The sequence below is a fragment of the Hippopotamus amphibius genome, chromosome 7 (assembly GCF_030028045.1).
Source record: "Hippopotamus amphibius kiboko isolate mHipAmp2 chromosome 7, mHipAmp2.hap2, whole genome shotgun sequence".
In the NCBI taxonomy this organism is placed as follows: Eukaryota; Metazoa; Chordata; class Mammalia; order Artiodactyla; family Hippopotamidae; genus Hippopotamus; species Hippopotamus amphibius.
The window spans coordinates 123,465,487-123,487,016 of record NC_080192.1 but is presented as its reverse complement, the minus strand read 5'-3'; the positions used below and the strand labels follow the sequence as shown (position 1 = coordinate 123,487,016).

The following is a 21,530-nucleotide window of genomic DNA, read 5'->3' as shown; positions in this document are numbered from 1 at the left end:
AAAATGGGAATATCTATTTCATAAGGTAGTGCAAACGTTAAATAACACAACATGGTAAAAGCACTTCAGGACTCAATGAAACTTTCGTAACATTACAAAAAAACCATAAGTGCTCCTTGACAAAGACCACAACGGGCAACTCTGCACCCAGATCTCGGTCGGCTCGGGATAGCCGCTCTAGCCGCCGCCTTCGCCTCTATAGGCCGCAGGGGCAGCCGGGAACGGGGCGCGGGACCAGGCGGCCGGTGCACGCACTTCCGCCCCCGCGTCGCTGGCAGCCAATCGGCCTCTGATGTCCAGCCCCTTTCCGCTCTCGGGGAAAGCTAGCTCTCAGAGCGTCTTCCGGCGGGAGCCCTGCCGCTCCTTATCATGGTGAGTTGGCCAGGGTCGCGAGGGTTTCTGTCGTAAGGGATTCCTCTTATCCTCTCTGGTTCTGAAGCGACCTTGAAATGCCTCAGCTGCCCCGAGGAGGGGTGGTCGGAGTTATGCTCGGGGTCCCGGGGAGCAGCGGCTGGCGTCCGAGAGAGAGAGTGCCCTCAGAGCCCTGATGCCCCCTCGCTCCCTCACCCGGTTCCTTTGCCGCTCGGGACCCCATCCCCGCTCCAGGCCGACCTTTCGGCTCTGGGCGAATTCGTGACTCCTCCCTGCCGTGATATCCTTGATGTAGAAGTAAAAGTCTTGGCCAGTGCAACGTCAGCGACTGCAACGTCAACAAAGGATCTGAAAACAAGTCCACGGCAGCAGCGATTGTGTTGGTGCCGCTTACGGTAGTGACGATAACACTGGCGTCAATAAAGAGGATGATTAGTAGGGTATTGAGGCTGACGCCCCAGTCTCCAACTTGCCTTTATTGCGTGCAGACAGCGGGTACGGCAGCAGCTTTCAGAAGGCCAAAGCTTGGCGAAAGTCAGGGTGTTGTTAGTGCCTCTTACTGCAGCTTTTTTGGTACGTTTGTAGATCCCAGTATGCCTTGTGGCTCTGGGGATGTGGTGTTTAAATTTTGTTAGAGGAGTTAGTCATTTTATTCCTTTAGAAATCAAGTATATAGATGTCTGAATTTTATCTAAGGTTAAGCAGCTGATTGTGATTTCATTGTCAAAAGAGGTGCAGTGAATTTTTATCAGAAAAATTCGTGGATCTCTTTTTGGTAGCCTGTATATGACAAAAAGGCCCACATTTCTCTGCCTAAGCATTGTCACTGTGTTAAGATTTTTTCCTTAAATGGATATGGTCGAAAAAGTGTATTTTTCACATATTTAAAAATCTTTTCTAAATTTCCTGTAATCTTTCCTTTACATGCAGAAAGTGGGTAAAAGTTTACTTTTTTTGGTGACCAAATAGCTACGTTCTTCTTCAAAACATTCACCACTTAACTATGTGTAGCCAGAGTTAAATTTCCAAAACTTGATCATGCCACTCCCTTGCTTAAAATTCTTGCATTTTCCCTCTTTACCCTGCAAGCTAAAGTCCTGTTTAGTATGGCAAGCAAAGACATCTGTAATTTAGCTTCTTACCTTTACAGCCTCTTTTTGCACATACATACATACATCTATAGTCCAGCTACATGAACAGCTTGCAGACCGTGCTCTAAGAATTAGACCTTTGCACCGAATTAATATATATGCTGTTCTACCTGCCAGAATCATTCTCCATCTCCTATCCCCTAGCCTTATCAGTGTAACCCTTACATGTCCTTTAGTTTCTTTCGTGAACCTTTCTGTCTCTCAGGATCCTATGAAGTGCCTCTTTTATGGTCCTGTGAGGGTGCTTTTTACCACTAACATCTGTAGCCCTCACTATATGTTAAAATTGTGAATTCCCTTGCTTGTCTTCCTCGCTTCCTAGGCTGTAAGCTCTTTGAGAGCAGAACCTATGTATTCACTCTGATATCCCCAGAGCCTTTTGTACAGTGCCTGGCGCAGAGGAAGTTTACAATAAATATCTGTTTTTTAAAACACTGAATAAGTAACCATGGCAGTAAATTTTTATCCATGAAACATTAGTAATGGAAATAGTAGCATTTAAATTTTATTTTTAAAGTTAGCCATTATGTATTATTTATTAATAACATGCAATGTGCAAAGCACAGTGATATCTTAGAAAATTTCAACAAAATATAGCCCTTGTCATTAGTGATGTTACTAAAAAATTAACTTACCATGCAAGATGACAAGATGAAGGCTAGCTTATGTTTAATTACAAAGCAAGTGTCATAAAAAACTGTAGTCTGAATAATCTAATAAGGCTTCATGTAGGAAGTGAACCAGTAAACTGAGTACTTTGTCCCTTACTCCAGTACTCTTAGTCTACTCTTCATTACTCTTACTTGGATGAGGAAACAGAGTGGTCAGGTAACTTGCTAAGTGCTTCAGGGCTATTCGCACTTAGTTTAGACAAGTCTGGCCTTTTCACTCTAAAATGGTATGATCATGAGACAGAGAGTACACTAGTTTAGTTGGAATTGAGGATTCCTACCTGGAACAAGAGAAAAAAATGAAAAGAAACTGAGGCTAAGTCATTGAAAGCGTTGAGTTCCAGATTGTAAAATTTGAAGTTTATCGTGATAGCAGAGCAGAGCCGATATAATTTTGGAAAGAGTGATGTGAGAATTAGGATTTTTGTAGATTTTCCCCCACTATCAAGAATGGTATCAGAAATGGCCCTCTGCCTTTTAGAAACCTTATTGATTGTCTTAACCTGAGTAGTTAAAAAAAAATATTTATGTATTTGTTTGCACTGGGTCTTAGTTGTGGCATGTGCAATCTTTGTTGCAGTGTGCAGGATCTTTAGTTGTGGCATGTGAACTCTTAGTTGGAGCATAGGGGATCTAGTTCCCTGATCAGGTATTGAAACCAGGCCCCCTGCATTGGGAGAGCAGAGTCTTAGCCACTGGACCATCAGGGAAGTCCCTTAACCTGAAACTTAAAGCAACTGAAATAATTTAAAATGGGCTAAGACTTCCCTGGTGGTGCAGTGGTTAAGAATCCTGCCAATGCAGGGGATGTGGGTTTGATCCCTGGTCCAGGAAGATCCCACATGCCGTGGAGCAACTAGGCCTGTGTGCCACAACTACTGAGCCCGCACTCCACAACTGCTGACCCCGTGTGTTGCAACTACTGAAGCCTGCACGCCCAGAGCCCGTGCTCCACAACAAAAGCCACTGCACAGAGAAGCCTGTGCCCCGCAATGAAGAGTAGCCCCTGCTCACCACAACTATAGAAAGCCCATGTGCAGCAACCGGGACCAATGCAGCCAAAATAAATAAATAATATATTAAGAAAAGGAATATTTAAAAAATGGGCTGAAGTTAGAAGTATTCAAGGATACCAGAATTTTTTTTTAAATTTGTTTATTTTATTTTTGGCTGTACTGGGTCTTCGTTGCTGCATGTAGGTTTTCTCTAGTTGTGGTGAGGAGAAGCTACCTTTTGTTGTGCTACATGGGCTTCTCAGTGTGTTGGCTTCTCTTGTTGTGGAGCACCGGCTCTAGGTGTGCGGGCTTCAGTAGTTGTGGCACACAGGCTCAGTAGTTGTGGCTCAAGGGCTCTAGAGCACAGGGTGAGCACTTGTGACACATGGGCTTAGCTGCTCCACAGCATGTGGGATCTTCAGGACCAGGGCTCAAACCTGCGTCCCCTGCGTTGGCAGGTGGCTAGTGAACCACTGCACCACTGTAGAAGTCCCCAGTATTTTTTTGTTTAAGAGGAAGGGATAGCTTGGTGCCTTTTTCAAACAAAATATTTTATTATTTATTTATTTGTTTATTCATTTATGGCTGTGTTGGGTCTTAGTAACAGTGCTTGGGCTTCTCTCTAGTTGTGGTGTGTGGCTCCAGAGTGAAGTGGGCTCTGTAGTTGTGGCAACAGGCTTTGTTGCCCCGTGGAATGTGGGATCTTCGTTCCCCAACCAGGGATCAAACCCGCGTCGCCTGCATTGGCAGGTGGATTCTTAACTGCTATGCCACCAGGGAAGTCTTCCTTCTGTTTATTTCTGAGAATAATGTTATCCACCAGGGAAGCCCCAGTATATAGTAAAATTGATCAGTTTTTTTCCATTTACAGCTTCTTGGTTTTATGTCCTATTAAAAGTGTTCTCCATATCCAAGATTATAAAATTATACATCCATGAGTTTCTTCAAGTATTCTGTTGTTTTATATTTTGATTTTAAAATAATGAAAAATTAGAGTGAGTAGTAAGGATCCAGCTTTACCTTTTTCCAAATACTATTCATTGAATAACTCATACTTTCTCCCACTGATGTTGCATAGTACCTTAATCACAGGCTAATTTCCTATGTGCGCTTGAGCTCTCCTTTATGTTAAGGCTTTGTTACTTGGTTTCCTGAACTTGAGTGGTAAATCCCACTGTAATCACCACTGCTATGATCTTTCTCTGCTAGCACCATACTATGTTCTGGCAGGGACAATGGAAGCTAGCTAGGATGTCAGATACTTTGAATGTCTAAGAGAGAAACTCAGAGGTTTTCCTAAAATAATAGTTGCCAAACCTTTCATATATAAAGCTTTACTTAGGTAAACATAATAATTTTTTTCCAGTAGAGCTATTTGGCAAACTGCTTTTCTGGATCAAAATTGCCTAATCCATTAAAAAAAAATAGTTTGGTTTGGAGCTACAGTGCCGGGGTTTGAACTCCTGCTCCGCTGTTACTAGCATTGTGTGCTTAGACAATTTACTGAAAATTGTTTCTATCACGTAGATTATTGTGAGTCTTAAATAGGAAAATACATGCAAAGTGTTTAGAATAATTACTTGGCACATATCGAGCATTCAAGAAATGTTATTATTACTGTATCGCAGGAATAAAGAAGATTAGATTTTAAATGCTGATTTATGTATTTTTTGTTTGCTTTAAAGGGGACAATTTATCTCTTTAGAAAACCACAAAGATCCTTTTTTGGCAAGTTATTGCAGGAATTTAGACTTGTAGCAGCTGATCGAAGGGTAAGTTATTTTTATTCCTTAATCCTACTTTTAATTATTGCACAAGCAACATTATAACATTAAAGAAAGGTAATTTTTAAGCCAAATAGAAATCACTCTCGATCCATTACACTGTTTTCTTTTTTTTTTTTTTTTTATGTTGGATAAGTAACTTTTTAATGTAAAATTACAGTACTTGAGTATACAGTTGTTTTGCCTGGGAGGAAGCTAGTCTTTGGTTAGTTTTTATTCTAATTCTAAAGAGTTTTGAAGAAAAATTGTTTGGTGATTGCCTTACATTGTGAGTTTTTCAACACATTAAGTGGATGTGGTCTGAAGCCATGTGTTCTCATTTTTAATGTAAGGTAGAAAAAAGTAAATTATGCTTTGAGTCTGTGAATAGACAATTGATGCTCTTTATGGTCACCAATGTAGACCTTTTAGTTATTATTCTGTTTTAATTGTTCTCATTACTGTCTTACTTATTCTGTAAGTTCCCTGAGGGTAGTGACTATGTCTCTTTTGCTCACTTTTTTAACAGAATAAACACCCAATAAATATTTGATGAATTTTAAATAATCCTAGCTTCAATGTAATGTAATAAACAGTAGCAATGATATTGACCATGTATTGTACCACTGAACTAAAGATTTCTTTTGTTTTTTACCACTATATCTCCTGTTTCTAAAACCTTGGGATATAGTCAGAACTCATTAATTCTAGTATTTGGAAATATCATCATCCCTGAAAGTTAAACTTCAAGAGGCAAGGATAGGGAACTTATCTGCATCTTATGTATCTAGTCCATTTAGAATGATATCTCTTTTTAAAAAAAAAAATTATTTATTTACTTACTTATTTGGTTGCATCGGGTCTTAGTTGTGGCATGTGGGATCTTAGTTCCCCAACCAGGGATTGAACCCACGTCCCCTGCATTGGAAGGCGGATTCTTAACCACTGGACCACCAGGGAAGTCCCTAGGATGATCTGTTGAGAACAGATAGTTGTAGCTTTATAATGTTGATGGAAAGCAACTATATTGCAGGAGTAGACCGGAAGTTCTTTAACAGTACACTTCATTGAAGTATAGTATATCACAGAATAGGTAGTAGGAACAAAACCGATATAGGAACATCTGAACTGTACAGATAACCTCTATCATAATTTGAATCTTAAGAGATACACCTGGCTGATTGCTCTTCATTGCTTCTTCTGTCTTAGTTCTTGGTGATTTCGTATTTCACATGGAAGATCCTTACCTCTCAGTTCCTCACCACAAATAATCTTGTCCTGTATCCCTCCCAACCATCCACTCCTGTGATCATACCATAGACCTTATCATTTATAATAACTGTATCCTCCCATTGTCTCAATTCTAAGTGTTTTTCCTATCAGTCACCATCTCGTCTTTCCAATCCCTCCTATTACTAGGGCCTCCAACCCATTGACTCTGCTGTATTTTCACTATTTTTCACATCTCTTATCCTCATTTACTTACTTATCAATTTAGATTCCCTGGTCCATTATTTTCAATTGTTTGTATATGCCTTCAACTCCTTTGTGTCCTCCTTCTGTCTATCATACTTCCTTGGCAAATCCTTAACCTCATTAAGTTCACTTTGGTTTTTTTGTTGTTGTTGTTTTAAAAATAAACACAAGTTAGGTATTTTTTGTTTGTTTATTAGCTGTGTTGGGTCTTTGTTGCGGGGGCTACTCTTCCTTGCAGTGTGCGGGCTTTTCATTGTGGTGGGTTCTCTTATTGCACAGCACGAGCTCTAGGTGCACGGGCTTCAGTAGCTGTGGCACGTGGGCTTAGTTGCTCCGTGGCATGTGGGATCTTCCCGGCGTAGGGATCGAATCCATGTCCCCTGCACTGGCAGGCGGATTCTTAACCACTGCGCCACCAGGGAAGTCCCTTCACTTTCTTTCTACTCTGCTTGCATGCAAGCAACTGATTGTAGCCTTACGAAAAAGACAAAACCATGCTGACTGGTCTCACTTTAAATTCATGGTCAAGTATGCCATTAGTGATGCCCATACTGTGTCTTCCTAGTTTATTCAGTTTCCCACTTTCCTAAGTGACAGTTTCATACCATTTTCTTTCACTTCTATCCTCAAACTCCCCAAACCTTATTCATGCTCACTCTAATCTGTTGATCTTGCTTCCCGTTTCACTAAGGGAAAAGAAGTAATCAGGAGAAAACTTCCGCATCCTGTCATTAGCACTTCTACCAACACTTCCTTCCTTCCTATTTCTGTGAATGAACTGTCTGGTCTGCTATATAAGGCCAGTACCTCCACTGCCTCCTGCTCAAAGACAGCATTTCTATCATGGCTCCTTCTGTCTCTCGCGTTGTTGTTGCTCCTTGAATCATTCTCTTTCTCCTTCTTATGTCATAATTACATGCCATGTATTCCACTCTCAGCTACTGCTTTAGAAGAATTGTCTTTACTTTCTTTGTCCACTTTCTCATCTCTCTGTTTCTATTAAATAAAACCAGCCTGACTCGACTCCCCACTTATCCACAGAAACAGCTTTTACAAGGTAGCTAATAACCTCTGTGTTGCCGAAAGCAGTGGTCATCCTCATTTCCCATCTTATTTGACCTTCAGTGACATTTGACCAAAATCAGTCTCTTCTTCCTTAAAGCACTTTATTCATTTGGACTCTGAAATGCCACTCTTGATTTTCCTCTTACTTACTTGGCCATTAGTTTTAAGTCTCCTTTCTTACTTTCCTCTCACCTTTCTGACCTCTAAGTTTTGGAGTGTCCCAGCTCTAAGTTTTAGAGCTCTGGCCTCTTGTTTACATTCATTCCATCAAGGTGACGCTTCCACTACCGTAAGCTGATGACCCCATGTTTATATCTCAGTCCCTGTCTGCTTCCCTACCTCCAATTCCTGTATATAATGGACTTCTCAACATTTTCACCTGGATATCTAATAGGCATCTTAAATTTAATATGGTCAAACCTAAGCATTGATATTCTATCACTTCTTTACTACCTGGCTCAGGCCAGAAACCTTGGAGTCACTTTTACCCGTCTCTTTTCCCCATTCCTCACATCTGTTTTATAAGTAATTCTTGCCAGCTCTATCTTCAATATAATACCCAGAATCTGACTCTTCTAATACCTTCCTACCACCTTCAGAGCCACTATCATTTCCCACATGGTTTATGGCAGTCACATTCTGAATGGTCTTCCTATTTTCATCCTTGCCCCTGTGCAGTATATTCTACATAGGGAAGCTGAATGAGCTTTTTATTTTTTTATTTTTTTGAATGAGCGTTTTAAAATGAGAGCTAAGTCACTTTCCATCTCAACTGGAATATATCCCAATTCTTTTCCTGGCATACATGACACTACTTGATGTAGCCCCACCTCTCACTTGTCTAGCTGTCCTCAGCCACACTTGTCTAGCTGTCCTCAGCCATGCTTCTGTCTCAGAGTATTTGCAACGTGGTTCCCATTTTCTCTCCCAGATAGCTGCATGCTTAGCACCTTTGCCTCTTTCTGATTTCTGGTCATGTCACCTTACCAAAAGAGTCTTTTCTGACCACCCTATCTAGAAAAGCAACTCTTCCATATCTTCCATTACTGTGTTCTTACCATACTTTATTTTTTCTTCCTAGCACTTATCACCACCTGACCTTATATATTTGCTTATTTTCTGTCATCCCACCTGCATCATGAGGTCCATGTTTTGTTCACTGCTATAACTCCAGTGCCTAGAATAGTGTCTGTTACAAAATAGATATTTGTTGATTAATAACTTGATTTAGCATTAAAACTGCATGCATTACATGTTTTATCCTCCTTTTCTGACTACTGTTGAATCCCTGTCCTTACTAGACCTCATGTCCAGTCATTTCATTAATGTCCTCACTAGTATTAGAGTCCCTTGTCCTGTTAATTTATCATATTAGTTCTCAAGTCTCTAACATCCTTATCTCACCTGCTTTTCTGGTTTTGCTCCTGGGTGTAGAGGAAGTTCCAGAATGGTGTGTATCAGAAATTCGTGCTGGTAATTGTTGTTCTTCTTTTTGATGATTCAGTAGTATATTCACCATAACAGCTATTCTGCAGATTCTTGTCTAGATTTGTCTCCAGTCCTACTTTACCATATCCCTTAATTTTAGAAAATGGCCTTGCTTCTTCCTTTCTAGAGATTTATAGGCTGTTACCTCTGTGCTACATCACTGTCACTTCTTTCTGCCTTACAATTTCTCACTTTTCTCAAAGGTGTTGTTCTTCCTTTCTAGACCTACACCTTTCATCTGTATTCTAAAACCATCCTATCCCATACCATATTTGACCTTAGCAATTATATGTTTAATTTTAACACCTCCAAATGACTACCTTTTCACTAATTTATTTCACCTCTACTTTCAAACAAGCATAGGTCTCCCTTTGTAGGGAATGGAGCAGAACAAAAACAAAAAATACTTCACTTGATCTCTTCTTCCTTTATTTTTAGAATGTTCTTCCTCCTTCCTCTGACTAAATCCTGGCTATTTCAAGGTGTATCACAGAGCCTTCCTTTTCTGTGAACTTCTAAACTGGGGTAATCTTTCCCTCTTTTGCAGTCCTATTTCGTATAATTTATTTGGTAAATAACCAAGTACCGCTCTTTTTTGGTGGGTGGGTAAGTGGGCAGGGTAACTTTATTTTGATGTAACTTCAAACTTACAGAAAAGTTATAAGATTAGTGTAAGGAACTCCTTTATACCCTTTATTCAGGTTCATCAGTTGCTTTACATTTTGCCCCATTTGTTTTTTTTCATTGTCGCTATATACATGTTTATAGAGAGAAAATTGTGTTCAAATGTCAGCATATTTTCTTAATTATTTGAGAGTTTATGCATCAGAATTTATTTTCTCTTGAATAATTCCCCTTCTAGAATTATTCTTTTAGATTTATATATTATAATAGTGACTTGGTTGATGATAATTTTGATAGTTTTAGAAAATGTGACGCTTCAACTTTTTGAAACAAGTTGTGCTTATTCTTTTGACTATTAGAGTATGAATCACAGCAACTTGAATGGACCCAGAGAAGTTTATCAGAATTGTACAAATAAGAATACTTTTCTTTTTCACAGTCCTGGAAGATACTGCTCTTTGGTGCAATAAACTTAACATGTACTGGCTTCCTGCTAATGTGGTGCAGTTCCACTAATAGTATAGGTATGTCACTGTTCTTACTTTTATGGAGTTAATTATTAGTTTCATTTTTATTGTTCTCATTTTAAATAAAGGTATGTCTTCCTTTACATAGGGTATATTATTCTGAAATATAACTCAAAAGATTTAAATGAAAGAATCTATTCCAAAAGTACCTTGTAAACTATAAAATTTGGTTCAGTTGTTAGGCATTATCATTTAAAATGAGCTTTTTAAAAAGAATTTTTAATTTATTTGAAAAACTGAGATTTTATTTTTTAATTGAGATGTAGTTGATTTATATTATTGCATTAGTTTCAGGTGCACAGCATAGTGATTCAATATTTTTATAGATTATACTCCACTAAAAATTATTACAAAAAATGGCTCTAATTCTCTGTGCTGTACAATTTATCCTTGTTGCTTATCTGTTTTATACATAGTAGTTTGTATATCTTAATCTCTTACCCTTATCTTGCACCTCTCCCACTGATAACCACAAGTTTGTTTTCTATACCTGTGAGTCTATTTCTGTTTAGCTATGTACATTTGTTTGTTTTATTTTTTAGATCTCACATATAAGGGAGATCATACAGTACTTGTCTTTCTCTATCTGACTTATTTCACTAAGCATAATACTCTGTAGGTCCATCCATATTGCTGTAAATGGCAGAAGTCATTCTTTTTTATGGCTGAGTAATATTCCATTGTATATATATACACACCACATCTTCTCTATCCATTTGTCTGTTGATGGACATTTGTGATGCTTCCATATCTTGGCTATTATAAATAGTGCTGCTGTGAACATTGGGGTGCATGTATCTTTTTGTGAGATTTATTTTAATGTGATAAATTAGTTCTTCAATGTATGTAGTATATAAATAAAATTTTATGATTTATTGAGTTTCCTTGAAAAGGGAAATCTGTAATATTTTTCTTGTGTCTTGACTGCTTATGTTTTTATTTACCATTATTTTCATCCTGCTATTTTAAAAATACATTTAAAATAGTACTCAGATGACAGAAAAAGGCAAAAAATTGGTCACAGGGCTTTTGAGTATATGCTGCTTCATTTTTCCTGATGGAGAAATTAGGTTCTAAAGTAAGCTTTCATATTAACCAACTTTGGCTGCATGTATTAATCAAATTTACTAGGTAATTGCCAACATATGAGATTAATCAGTAACTCATGATGTATTTTGGTGATGGATGTCCCTGGTATATGAACAATTTTGGTGATTTACTGTATTTCCTAACAATGGATTCAGTAACATTTTAATCAGTCTTTTTGTTGTTTTGCAGCTTTAACTGCCTATACTTACCTGACTATTTTTGATCTTTTTAGGTAAGTTTTAAAAACTCTCTTTAATGTTTTAAAGCTAATAAGGAATTTGTTATTAACTATACTTCATTTAAAAAAAAGAAAAGAGACCTCCAGAAGGTTTCCCCAGTGTTTTACTCCTGACCTTGATTGGTGGTTACATGGATTTTTTTCTATTTGTTAAAATGTACACATGTGCTTTTTGCACACTTCTGTATAAATGTCCTATTTTGAATAAAATGATAAAATTAAACTTAAAAAAAAAGTTCGTTGCATTGAATTTATGAAGTTTTCTTTACTTAAAGGAAAGTAATCTGTGAACTAAGTAAATTTATCAACATAGACCATATGTACAAATAATGATTAGAAGTTATACTGGAAGAAAATATCCCATTTATATAGCAACAGAAAAGATAACACCCAGGCATCAGGTCAGGTGCCTACCTGTAGATGAGTCAGCTGTGACCAGGGAGCAGGAACATGTAAGAATATACCTGTCCCCACTGTATCCATGTAGATGGGAAAAGAAATGAGGGGTATTAATAACTGCAAAATGTATATGTAATTGTGAGCTACAGAGACGACCTATTGGCTCCTGCTTTATGTGACCTTTCATATTTCCAAATAAATGTTGCAAAATGCTTAGGCCATACGTCTCCAAGATCCGTGCCATAGGAGTATGTTATAGGGATGTCTTTTCATCAGTCACGAAACTAAATCTTCTTGATTGGTCTAAAACAGATAGTTGTTACCTGAATTTCATACTGTAGTAAGTTGTTTTAGAGTGAATCTCCACTATACTAAGAAGGTAAACATAAGTTTATCCCATCCAGAATGTTGTCAAGGTATTATTAATATTTAGTTTAACTTTTAACAGAGATTAAATGAAGTTTATCAAAGTTAAAATGTATTGTATATGCCTAGAATCAAGTAAATTACACTTATTATTACTTTGTCATTTTTTGCAGGCTCAGGTATAGAAACCATTTAGGGAGGATAACTTACTGAGTACAGAAATGATGGGTTTAGGTTCTATTTAACTGTCTTAATGGTATATCATAACTTGTTTCGGTTTCTCCCCATATTAAAACTCACATATTAGGGTGCTTTTGTGATTAGATTATAAATTATTAGAATAACTTGTTATTAGTTTAGTCTGCAAGCACTATTAACTTTCAACAACTTCTGAAAGCTGTGTTTCTTTCTGTAAGTCCTCTAGCTCTAATTCTAACACTAACTTTATTTTCTTTTTTACTTAGTTTAATGACATGTTTAATAAGTTACTGGGTAATGATGAGGAAACCTAGCCCTGCCTATTCATTTGGGTAAGTTCAAATTATTTTATTTTCTGCTAACTTGTTACCATTAAAATAGTAGTTATACCAGTCAGTAAAGAGCTAGCTAGAGTATATCTAGAAAATAAATGCTGCCTGTTTAGTGGAATGGTGATCAAATAGTGTAAGTAGATAAAAAAGCATCTTCCAAGAGGATTCTAGATAAGGAACATGAATGTTTAAATTTAAATCATGTTAAAGTAAAATGTTCAGATTAGGTTTTTTTATATTTTATAAAACAAATCTTAACATAAAAGTTCTTTACATCTTAACATTAAGTTCTTTAATATTTTGGTAAGCTCTTATTTCAGTTAGAGAAAGTACAAAGGATTTTCATGTATATCTTCTAGATGTTAAAGTAAGTGGGATATATTTTAACATTAACACAGTGGTAGAGATGTATTTTTAAGACTGGATTTGTGACAGCAATGAACTGACAGAGATTTTGAGATTTCTGTTTCTATAGCTTAGAAATTACTGAAAGTTGGAAAATAATCTTGTATATCAGCGGATTTTTTTTTTTAATATATTAGGAAAAATGAGTTCCTTTCAGATTCAAGGAAACAATTTGAAAGAAGAATTTAACTTTGCTGAAGAAACTCTTGGACCAAACTTACCTTTGTTCTCCACTATAGCATTTATTGGGATTATATTCTTTTGAACAAAATCAGGTTTTATTTACTTAAATAATGAGACAAAGTAAACATGAAATTTTACTGCACAATGAAGATATGTGTCACTGAAATTTGATAGAGTTGGACTATTACTATGATAATCATTTTTAAAGTATAAATATCTGTATATGGAAATCTTTGACTCTGAGTCAAGGCTTTTGGTTGTAAGTGACAGAAATCAAACTCGTACTAGTTTGGAGGAAAAAGTGGTAATTTACATAACCAAAATGTGGGGAAACTGAGGTAAGCTGGTGTAGGGACTAGAACACTCAGGACATTGTCTTTCTTTTACCTCAGAGGCCTGCTTTTTCTCTTCACGTCAGGTTCAGTTTCTCAGACCACTTTTCTCCACTATCCTGGAATGATAACTTCTAGCAAGACTTTGAACCTTCTTACCTTCATCCTAGAGAGGAAAGGACTGTTCCCCAGCTCTAGTTCAGAAAATCATGAGAAAGAGCTATTGGTTGGTCCACCTTGGTATAGATGTTAGTCTTTAGATCAGCTGCTGTGGTCAGGAGACAAGGTCACAAAAACATGACTAGGTGATTTATTTTAGATTCCATTTTAGATTGCGCCTAGTCACTTAATGACCTTAGCATTTAGTGATATTAAGATTGGAATAACAAAACTGGGCTTATCTTATAAGAATCAGGTGAAGAGCATTTCAGGGAGAGAGAATAGTTTGTACAAAGACCCTGAAGCAGAAATAAGTTATGTTCTATCTAAGCTGTGTATCTATCCTTGCATTAGTTTTGTACTGTGTTAATTGCTGTAGTCTTGAAGTCTTGATTATCTGGTGTTGGAAATCTGCCAGCTTTGTTGTTTTTCAGATAGTCTTTGCTTTCCTTCACCTTTTGCATTTCTATGCATACTTTAGTATCAACTTACGAATTTCCACAAATAATGTTGCTGCATTTATATACCTTTTTTTCATACTTTCGTGTAACCCATTCTTTTTTCATTTACGTGCTTCCATGTCAGTAAATACATTTTTGTTATATTTTTAATAGTGTATAATGGTCTGTTGTTGATTCCAACATTTTTCCATCACAAACAGCAATGTGATGAACATCCTTAATTATTTTATTATCTCCTCAATATCCTGAATTCTGTACCACCTGGAATTAAACCATCTCATTTGAGGGGGAGAAAAAAAGTAATGTGATAAACATCCTTAATTATTTTGTCTTTTCTGAAGTTAATTATTTCCTTGAGAAATTTTAAGCATATGTACTTACTATAGATGTTGAATGCCATTAAACTATGTGTAGTGGGAAAAACTAAGATAAATAAGACAACAGCCCATGGCCTCCAGCTGATAGTTTAGGGATTATAAGACATGTTCAATTAACTGCAATTATGTATAGATGTGAGAGGCAGTGTAGTAGTGGTTAAAAGCATGAACTCTAGAGCCAGAGTGTTGGAGTTTGAAAACTTGACTCCTCCACTTGCTAGCTGTATGACTCTAAACAATTACTTTTCCTCTTTGGGCTTCAAGTTCCTTATCTCTCTCTCTCTCTCTCTTTTTTTTTAAAGTGGATAAAGTAACCCTCATAAGGATTTAGATGAGGTAATATGTTAAGCACTTCGACCAGTGTGTAACACAAGATGGGTCATTAAAGTGTTAGCTGCTATTATGATGGTGGTTATTTCTAGAAAATAAAAGCCACAGGAATATATGTTGTACAAACAGACACTTTTAAAATCTGTGATGTTCATTGCTTATTATCATTCTAGAAACTATAGTCTTTTTTAACTGTTTGGCTTATAGTAGACATATGTATGGGTGAGTGAGCAAATGTGTTCTAGAGATACTAGTTTGTGAATTGAAAGAATTATGCTGATTTAATTAATTTTCCAATTTCAGATTTGAAAGATTAGAAGTCCTGGCTGTATTTGCCTCCACAGTCTTGGCACAATTGGGAGCTCTCTTTATATTAAAAGAAAGGTACATTTGTATATGATGTTACTGTCATTGCAAATTCTATGCCACCTTTGGGAATATGAAAGAATCCAGTGAGACACGTCTGGTTGGAAGAGTGTACAGATTAAGATGAGCTTTGCTGGAGTTTTGATAGTACAACTTCTTCATGTTTCAGACTTTTCTCCCTTTTTTTCACCCTTCTTTGATGCTGCTAAATCCAGTAATAGGTAGGTGTGAATGAAAGGAAAGGATTTAGACACATGTTTTAATGCTTTGTACAAACCCATTGAAACAGGTTTAGTAGAGAAAGATTGAATTACACCTTGATAATTGGTGGGTCTGCTTGTCTCATCACTACTAATAATCAACAGTTGATTATCATATTAAGAAGTTTTGTGAATTTATTGGATTAATTATATATTTAAAAAAGTCTTAATTTTATAATTTGTAGGACTTATTTAATACATTATTTCTTTCTTTTAGTGCAGAACGCTTTTTGGAGCAGCCCGAGATACACACGTGAGATTTTGTTTTTTACAAAACATATAATTTACTGTTGAGTTTGATTCCCAGTTGTTAATTGGTAAATTATTAAATAGTGGTTACTTTGGACAATATCAGAGTTCAGAGTATGGTAATTCATATTTCACTGCTATTTTACAAGCAAAATCCCCAAATGCCGACTCCTTCTTTTCACCCTTAACTGTTCCCAAACACGTACATTTTAATACCCAACAGAAAGGCCTTTCTACCCTGACTTTGGGTCCCTCAGTATTTCCAGGCCCAGGTCAACATGCTAATAAGCCAGCCCCATCTGGTCTTCTGTAATTTAAAATTGGATCCCCCAAATCTTTTAGTAGCAAAGATGAAATTGTTATTATTTACAACATAGTTGCCAACTATGTGGACTTCACCTGTTCTGATCAGTTTAGCTCAGGACAGTCAGTCCTGGTCAGTGGACTGTAAACCAAATACCATTAGTATTGCTAAAAATTTGTAATAGCTGTTACCTATAAGAAGATACTGTTAATGCTGAGTCTTTTTTTTTTTCTTTTTGTCCTGTGTAAGATGGGGCAACAGTAGACAGGACATGGGTAATAGGGCTAGAAACCGAGTTCAGATTCCAGCTCTGCAAATACCAAACCATTGAAGCAGACCACTGTGCCTTCCCATCTCTTAGTCTCTCTACACGCTGAGATTATGTATTGACATTACCAAGAAAAATTTAATGATGAATGTTGTTCTTTTTAGGGGAAGATTATTAGTTGGTACTTTTGTGGCTCTTTCTTTCAACCTGTTCACGATGCTTTCTATTCGGAATAAACCTTTTGCTTATGTTTCTGAAGGTATGTTTTTATTTACCATTAATAAAAAATCCAGTTACTCTCTCATAAGAGCAAGTCTTTTGTTTGTTTCATCAGTTCATAAATCAACGAGAAAGCGTATCCTGAAGAGAAGAGAGGACTACCCCAAAGGTTCTAGTCTTCTCTGAGCAGAAAGTTATGAAACAGAATCTAATTATTTCAAGCTTTAAAATAACATATTACTTAAAAACAGGCAGAACTGACATATATTAAATTACATGTGATAAAAAAAATTACATTTAGCAAATAGCATGAATGAGATTTCAGATTTATAACCTACCTAAGAAAAGTTTATTGCAAGCATTTTAGAAGCATCAATATATATAGACTAGTTGATGTTAATTAACAAAATAGTTAATTAACAAAATAAAAATTATATTTTATTAATTAAATAAGTTCCCAGGAGCTTCTCTTGGGCAGTGGTGGGTGGGCATGTATTTGAAAGTAGCAAAACTTTATTCCTTTTGATATATGCTTTTATTTTCAAGTCTTTAAAAATTCAGATAGATTTTTTGCTTCAGTGGTCTAAATTATTGGCATTTTTCAATAATTTCAGTGTTTTGGATATCCTACTAACCCACAAAGGGTTAACCACTGATGGATGGAGAAATGAGGTAGAAACAAAAGTAGGCTGTATACACAGACCCACGCACCTACACTTTGAAGCAAAAGTAGGTGAGGGTCTTTTTGGTCTCACTGACTTGAATACCAAGATAACCAAGGGAAGAAAGCTTTCTGAAATACCCATTCAAGTTTAAACAACTTCCTGAGTGTTATGAAGTATGAGTTATACTTGTATGAATTATAGAGTTTAGGAATTACTGCATGAACTAGAAAATTAAATAATGATATTTGTGATGACCAGAATTACTTTGAAAAAAATTTATTAAAATAGTATAATGCTCATGCTAGAAATTTTAAGAAGGTACAGAGATTTAGAAATTATATCTCTCTGTGACGATTAGAAAGATACAAGAAGGAAACAGTATTGATAATCTCATGACCCAGAGATGACTTTTAATGTTTGTATTTTGTTCCTTTAATTTTTTTTCTGTGCACATGTATATATTTTTTTACATACTTAGAGTTGTATCCGTTAACAATTTTATGTTTGGCTTTTTTCAGTTAACATTATGTCTAAGTATTGCCTGTCATTAAATACTCTTTGAAAAAATGATTTTTGAAGGCTTACATAATATTTTGTCATGAATATTTTCAAACAGTCTCTTGTATACATTTCCAACTTTTCCTTTTACAAATAATGTTGTAATCACCTTTTTTATATCAAATTTCTTCTATGCATTTCTGATTCTTCTTCCCAAAGAAGAAATTATAAATGGGTTAAAAATATGATTTTTTTTTTAAACAAAGACTTTTTTTTTAATTCATTCATTCATTCATTTTTGGCTGCATTGGGTCTTCATTACTGTGCATGGGCTTTCTCTAGTTATGGCAAGGGGGGGCTGCTCTTTGTTGCAGTGTATGGGCTTCTCATTGTGGTGACTTCTCTTGTTGTGGAGCACAGGCTCTATGGGCTTCAGTAGTTGGAGCACACAGGCTCAGTAGTTACGGCACGCAGTCTCTGGAGTGCAGGCTCAGTAGCTGTGGCACACGGGCTTAGTTGCTCTGAGGCATGTGGGATCTTCCCAGACCAGGGATCGAACCCATGGTCCCTGCATTGGCAGGCAGATTCTTAACCACTGTGCCACCAGGGAAGTCCCAAAAATACAACATTTTTTAAGTCTTTAATGTATATTGCCATATTTATTTCCAGAAAGATTGTCTAGTTTATATGAATATTTTTATTAGCTGGAAATGAAAGTTCATAGAAACATCAAGGTTTATTATATGACATAAATTGAAATTTCACTGGAAAATGACATTGAGCACTTTTTATCTGCCAGGCACTGTGCTAAATGCTTTACATAGAACCCATTTAATTCTTCCTATAACCATACAAGGTAAATCATTTTATTATCCCCATTTTACACTGAGGCTCTAAGAGAGTAAGTCATTTGTCTCAGGCTACACATCTAGTTAAGGACAGAGCTAGGGTTGAAGCCAGGTATTCTGGCATCAGAGCCTGCTCTTAACTGCTGTACTAGATTACTTTTTGTATGGCTTGCCAATCTTTTTAACATCATGGTACACATTAAAAAATGAGAATTTCTGTAGCACCATGGGATAAAATGTGAGAGGATGCTTGAGCTTGGAGGCTACTTGTCCAGGGACAGTAACTGACGGGCGTCTGCATGTAGCCAGATCCCCAGCTGGCGTTTCTGAGAGCTGAAGGAGTTGGTAATTGGTCTACCTGCAACCCATTCTCAGCACGCTAGTTAGGAAGCTTTGTTTTACAGTATAATACGCCTTTAAAACTTTAAATTAATAGTAACAATGACATATGTAAATTCACTGATTCCTTCAGGTCAGCTGTATATTGTAGTTGAAACTGCTTTTTATTTAGTATCCTAAAGGCATAGAAGAGAAAAATTTCTAGATTTGAGGAATACTGTGTCCTTTTCTAATGTTATATGATCATGACCAAACTTATTTTTTTAAATTTAAGTATCAGTTATTTCTGGTAGTTTATTCAATATAAATAATTTTGAGTATTTTCTTTTTAAAGCTGCTAGCACAAGTTGGCTTCAAGAGCATGTTGCAGATCTTAGTCGAAGGTAAGATGTTATGGAGACGCGCAAGAAATGCATCTGTCGTAGGGACTTACATTATTCATTGCTGAGGTTACTACATGCATCTCACAGATCAGATTCTTATTCTCCCTGTACTTTTTCTTACTTTTTAATTGATATTACAAAAGAGACCTTTACGAGTGAGAGTTTCGTTCCCAAATCCTATTTGCTTTCTTTAAAAGATATACGATACTAAAATACAAGTCATCTTTTAAACAGTTTTCATCAGTATTATGTAAGTTCTGCTAATGAGTACTTTTTGTTTGTTTTTTCATAGCTTGTGTGGAATTATTCCGGGACTTAGCAGTATCTTCCTTCCCCGAATGAATCCATTTGTTTTGATTGATCTTGCCGGAGCATTTGCTCTTTGTATTACTTATATGCTAATTGAAATTAAGTAAGTATTTTTTATTGTTATCAAGTGTGTTTTGATTCCTGGGGCCTGATTTATTTATTTTTTTATTTTGAGTATCAGAACAGACATTTCTCCAAAGATAGACAAGCGGCAACAAAGGGAGGAAGGACACACACACGGTCAGGCAACAGGGAAACTCAAACCCAAGCCAGCAGGACACACTTCACACCCACCCAGATGGCTGGACCCGCAAAGCTGGCAGGGATCAGTGTGGGGAGGAGGTAGAGAAATTGAAGCCCTGGGACCATATTTTTAAGGGCATCAGTAGGATGGATAGGGATTTAACTCATAGCATGTTTGCCTGTGACCTGTGCAACTTTGGTCAAGTCTTGTCCTCAAATGTCTTCATCTGAAAGATTAAGGGGGGTGAATTCAATAAGAAATCTTTACCACAATGTATAATGCCCACTGGAAAACTTTTTAAATTCCCTACTGCTGGCCTGGTAAGTGAAACTGAGAAGAGGAGGGTAAAAGACAGCTTCCCTCACAGCTACTGTTGCTGAGTGAGGGAAGAGAAGAGGAGCAGATGTGAATCGATTAAAAAAAAAAAGCAAGGCTATTAGGAAATAGACTTTAGCAGCCTTAAGCTTAATTTTATGATGTGATACTTTAACTCCCCGTCCTTTTGTATACTCTCCTAGGATATCATATACAATTATGTTTTTATTTACTACCTCTGTGATTCTTACACTATTGAATTCCAAAAAGCATATCTTACTTGTATTCATGTCTATGTCAACTGAACCTATTTTCCTCATCCCCAAAACGACTTTTTCTTGTATTTCCTGTCTCAGTGAATGCTAATAATATCTATTCATTGCATTCTGCTTTTTTTTTAATGTTTTGAGAGCACTTTATTTTTTCTTTTAATTTTTTTTCTTATTAGTAATGTATATACGGCAATCCCAATCTCCCAATTCATCCCACCCCACCCCCACCCCCCACTTTCCCCTCTTGGTGTCCATATGTTTGTTCTCTACATCTGTGTCTCTATGTCTGCCTTGCAAACCGATTGATTTGTACTATTTTTCTATAGTCCACATATATGTGTTAATATACGATATTTGTTTTTCTCTTTCTGACTCATTTCACTCTGTATGACGGTCTCTGCGTCCATCCATGTCTCTACAAATGTCCCAGTTTCATTGCTTTTTACAGCTGAGTAATATTCCTTTGTATATATGTACTACATCTTTTTTATCCAGTCATCTGTTGATGGACATTTAGGTTGCTTCCATGTCCTGGCTATTGTAAAGAGTGCTGCAATGAACATTGGAGTGCATATGTCTTTTTGAATGATGGTGTTCTCTGGGTATATGCCCAGCAGTGGGATTGCTGGGGCATATGGTAGTTCTATTTTTTGTTTTGCAAGAAACCTCCATACTGTTCTCCATAGTGGCTGTATGAATTTACATTTCCACCAACAGTGCAAGAGCATTCCCTTTTCTCCACACCCTCTCCAGCATTTATTGTTTGTAGATTTTCTGGTGATGTCCATTCTGACCGGTGTGTGGTGATACCTCATTGTAGTTTTGATTTGCATTTCTCTAATAATTAGTGACGTTGAGCAGCTTTTCATGGGCCTCTTGGCCATCCGTATGTCTTCTTTGGAGAAATGTCTATTTAGGTCTTCTGCCCATTTTCTGATAGGGTTGTTTGTTTTTTTGATATTGAGCTGGATGAACTGTTTATATATTTTG

At 36.6% G+C, this 21,530-nt stretch overlaps 1 protein-coding gene across 3 annotated transcripts in view; it reads left to right on the top strand.

The window, feature by feature from the left end:
• The first annotated feature begins 276 nt into the window (after positions 1-276).
• SLC30A6 (solute carrier family 30 member 6) overlaps positions 277-21,530 on the top strand; it is a 43,073-nt gene continuing 21,819 nt past the window's right edge. Inside the window, exons 1-10 of one of the 3 annotated variants that reach the window (XM_057741128.1) lie at positions 277-372; positions 4,875-4,961; positions 10,045-10,129; positions 11,411-11,453; positions 12,689-12,754; positions 15,305-15,385; positions 15,845-15,880; positions 16,613-16,707; positions 19,352-19,400; positions 19,693-19,812. In XM_057741128.1, the coding sequence (XP_057597111.1) occupies positions 370-372; positions 4,875-4,961; positions 10,045-10,129; positions 11,411-11,453; positions 12,689-12,754; positions 15,305-15,385; positions 15,845-15,880; positions 16,613-16,707; positions 19,352-19,400; positions 19,693-19,812 (665 nt within the window). In that variant the 5' untranslated portion in view covers positions 277-369. Of the gene's footprint in view, positions 373-910; positions 946-4,874; positions 4,962-9,964; positions 10,130-11,410; positions 11,454-12,688; positions 12,755-15,304; positions 15,386-15,844; positions 15,881-16,612; positions 16,708-19,351; positions 19,401-19,692; positions 19,813-21,530 lie in introns of those variants that run through there. The other 2 variants (XM_057741129.1, XM_057741130.1) reach the window with 2 other exon arrangements.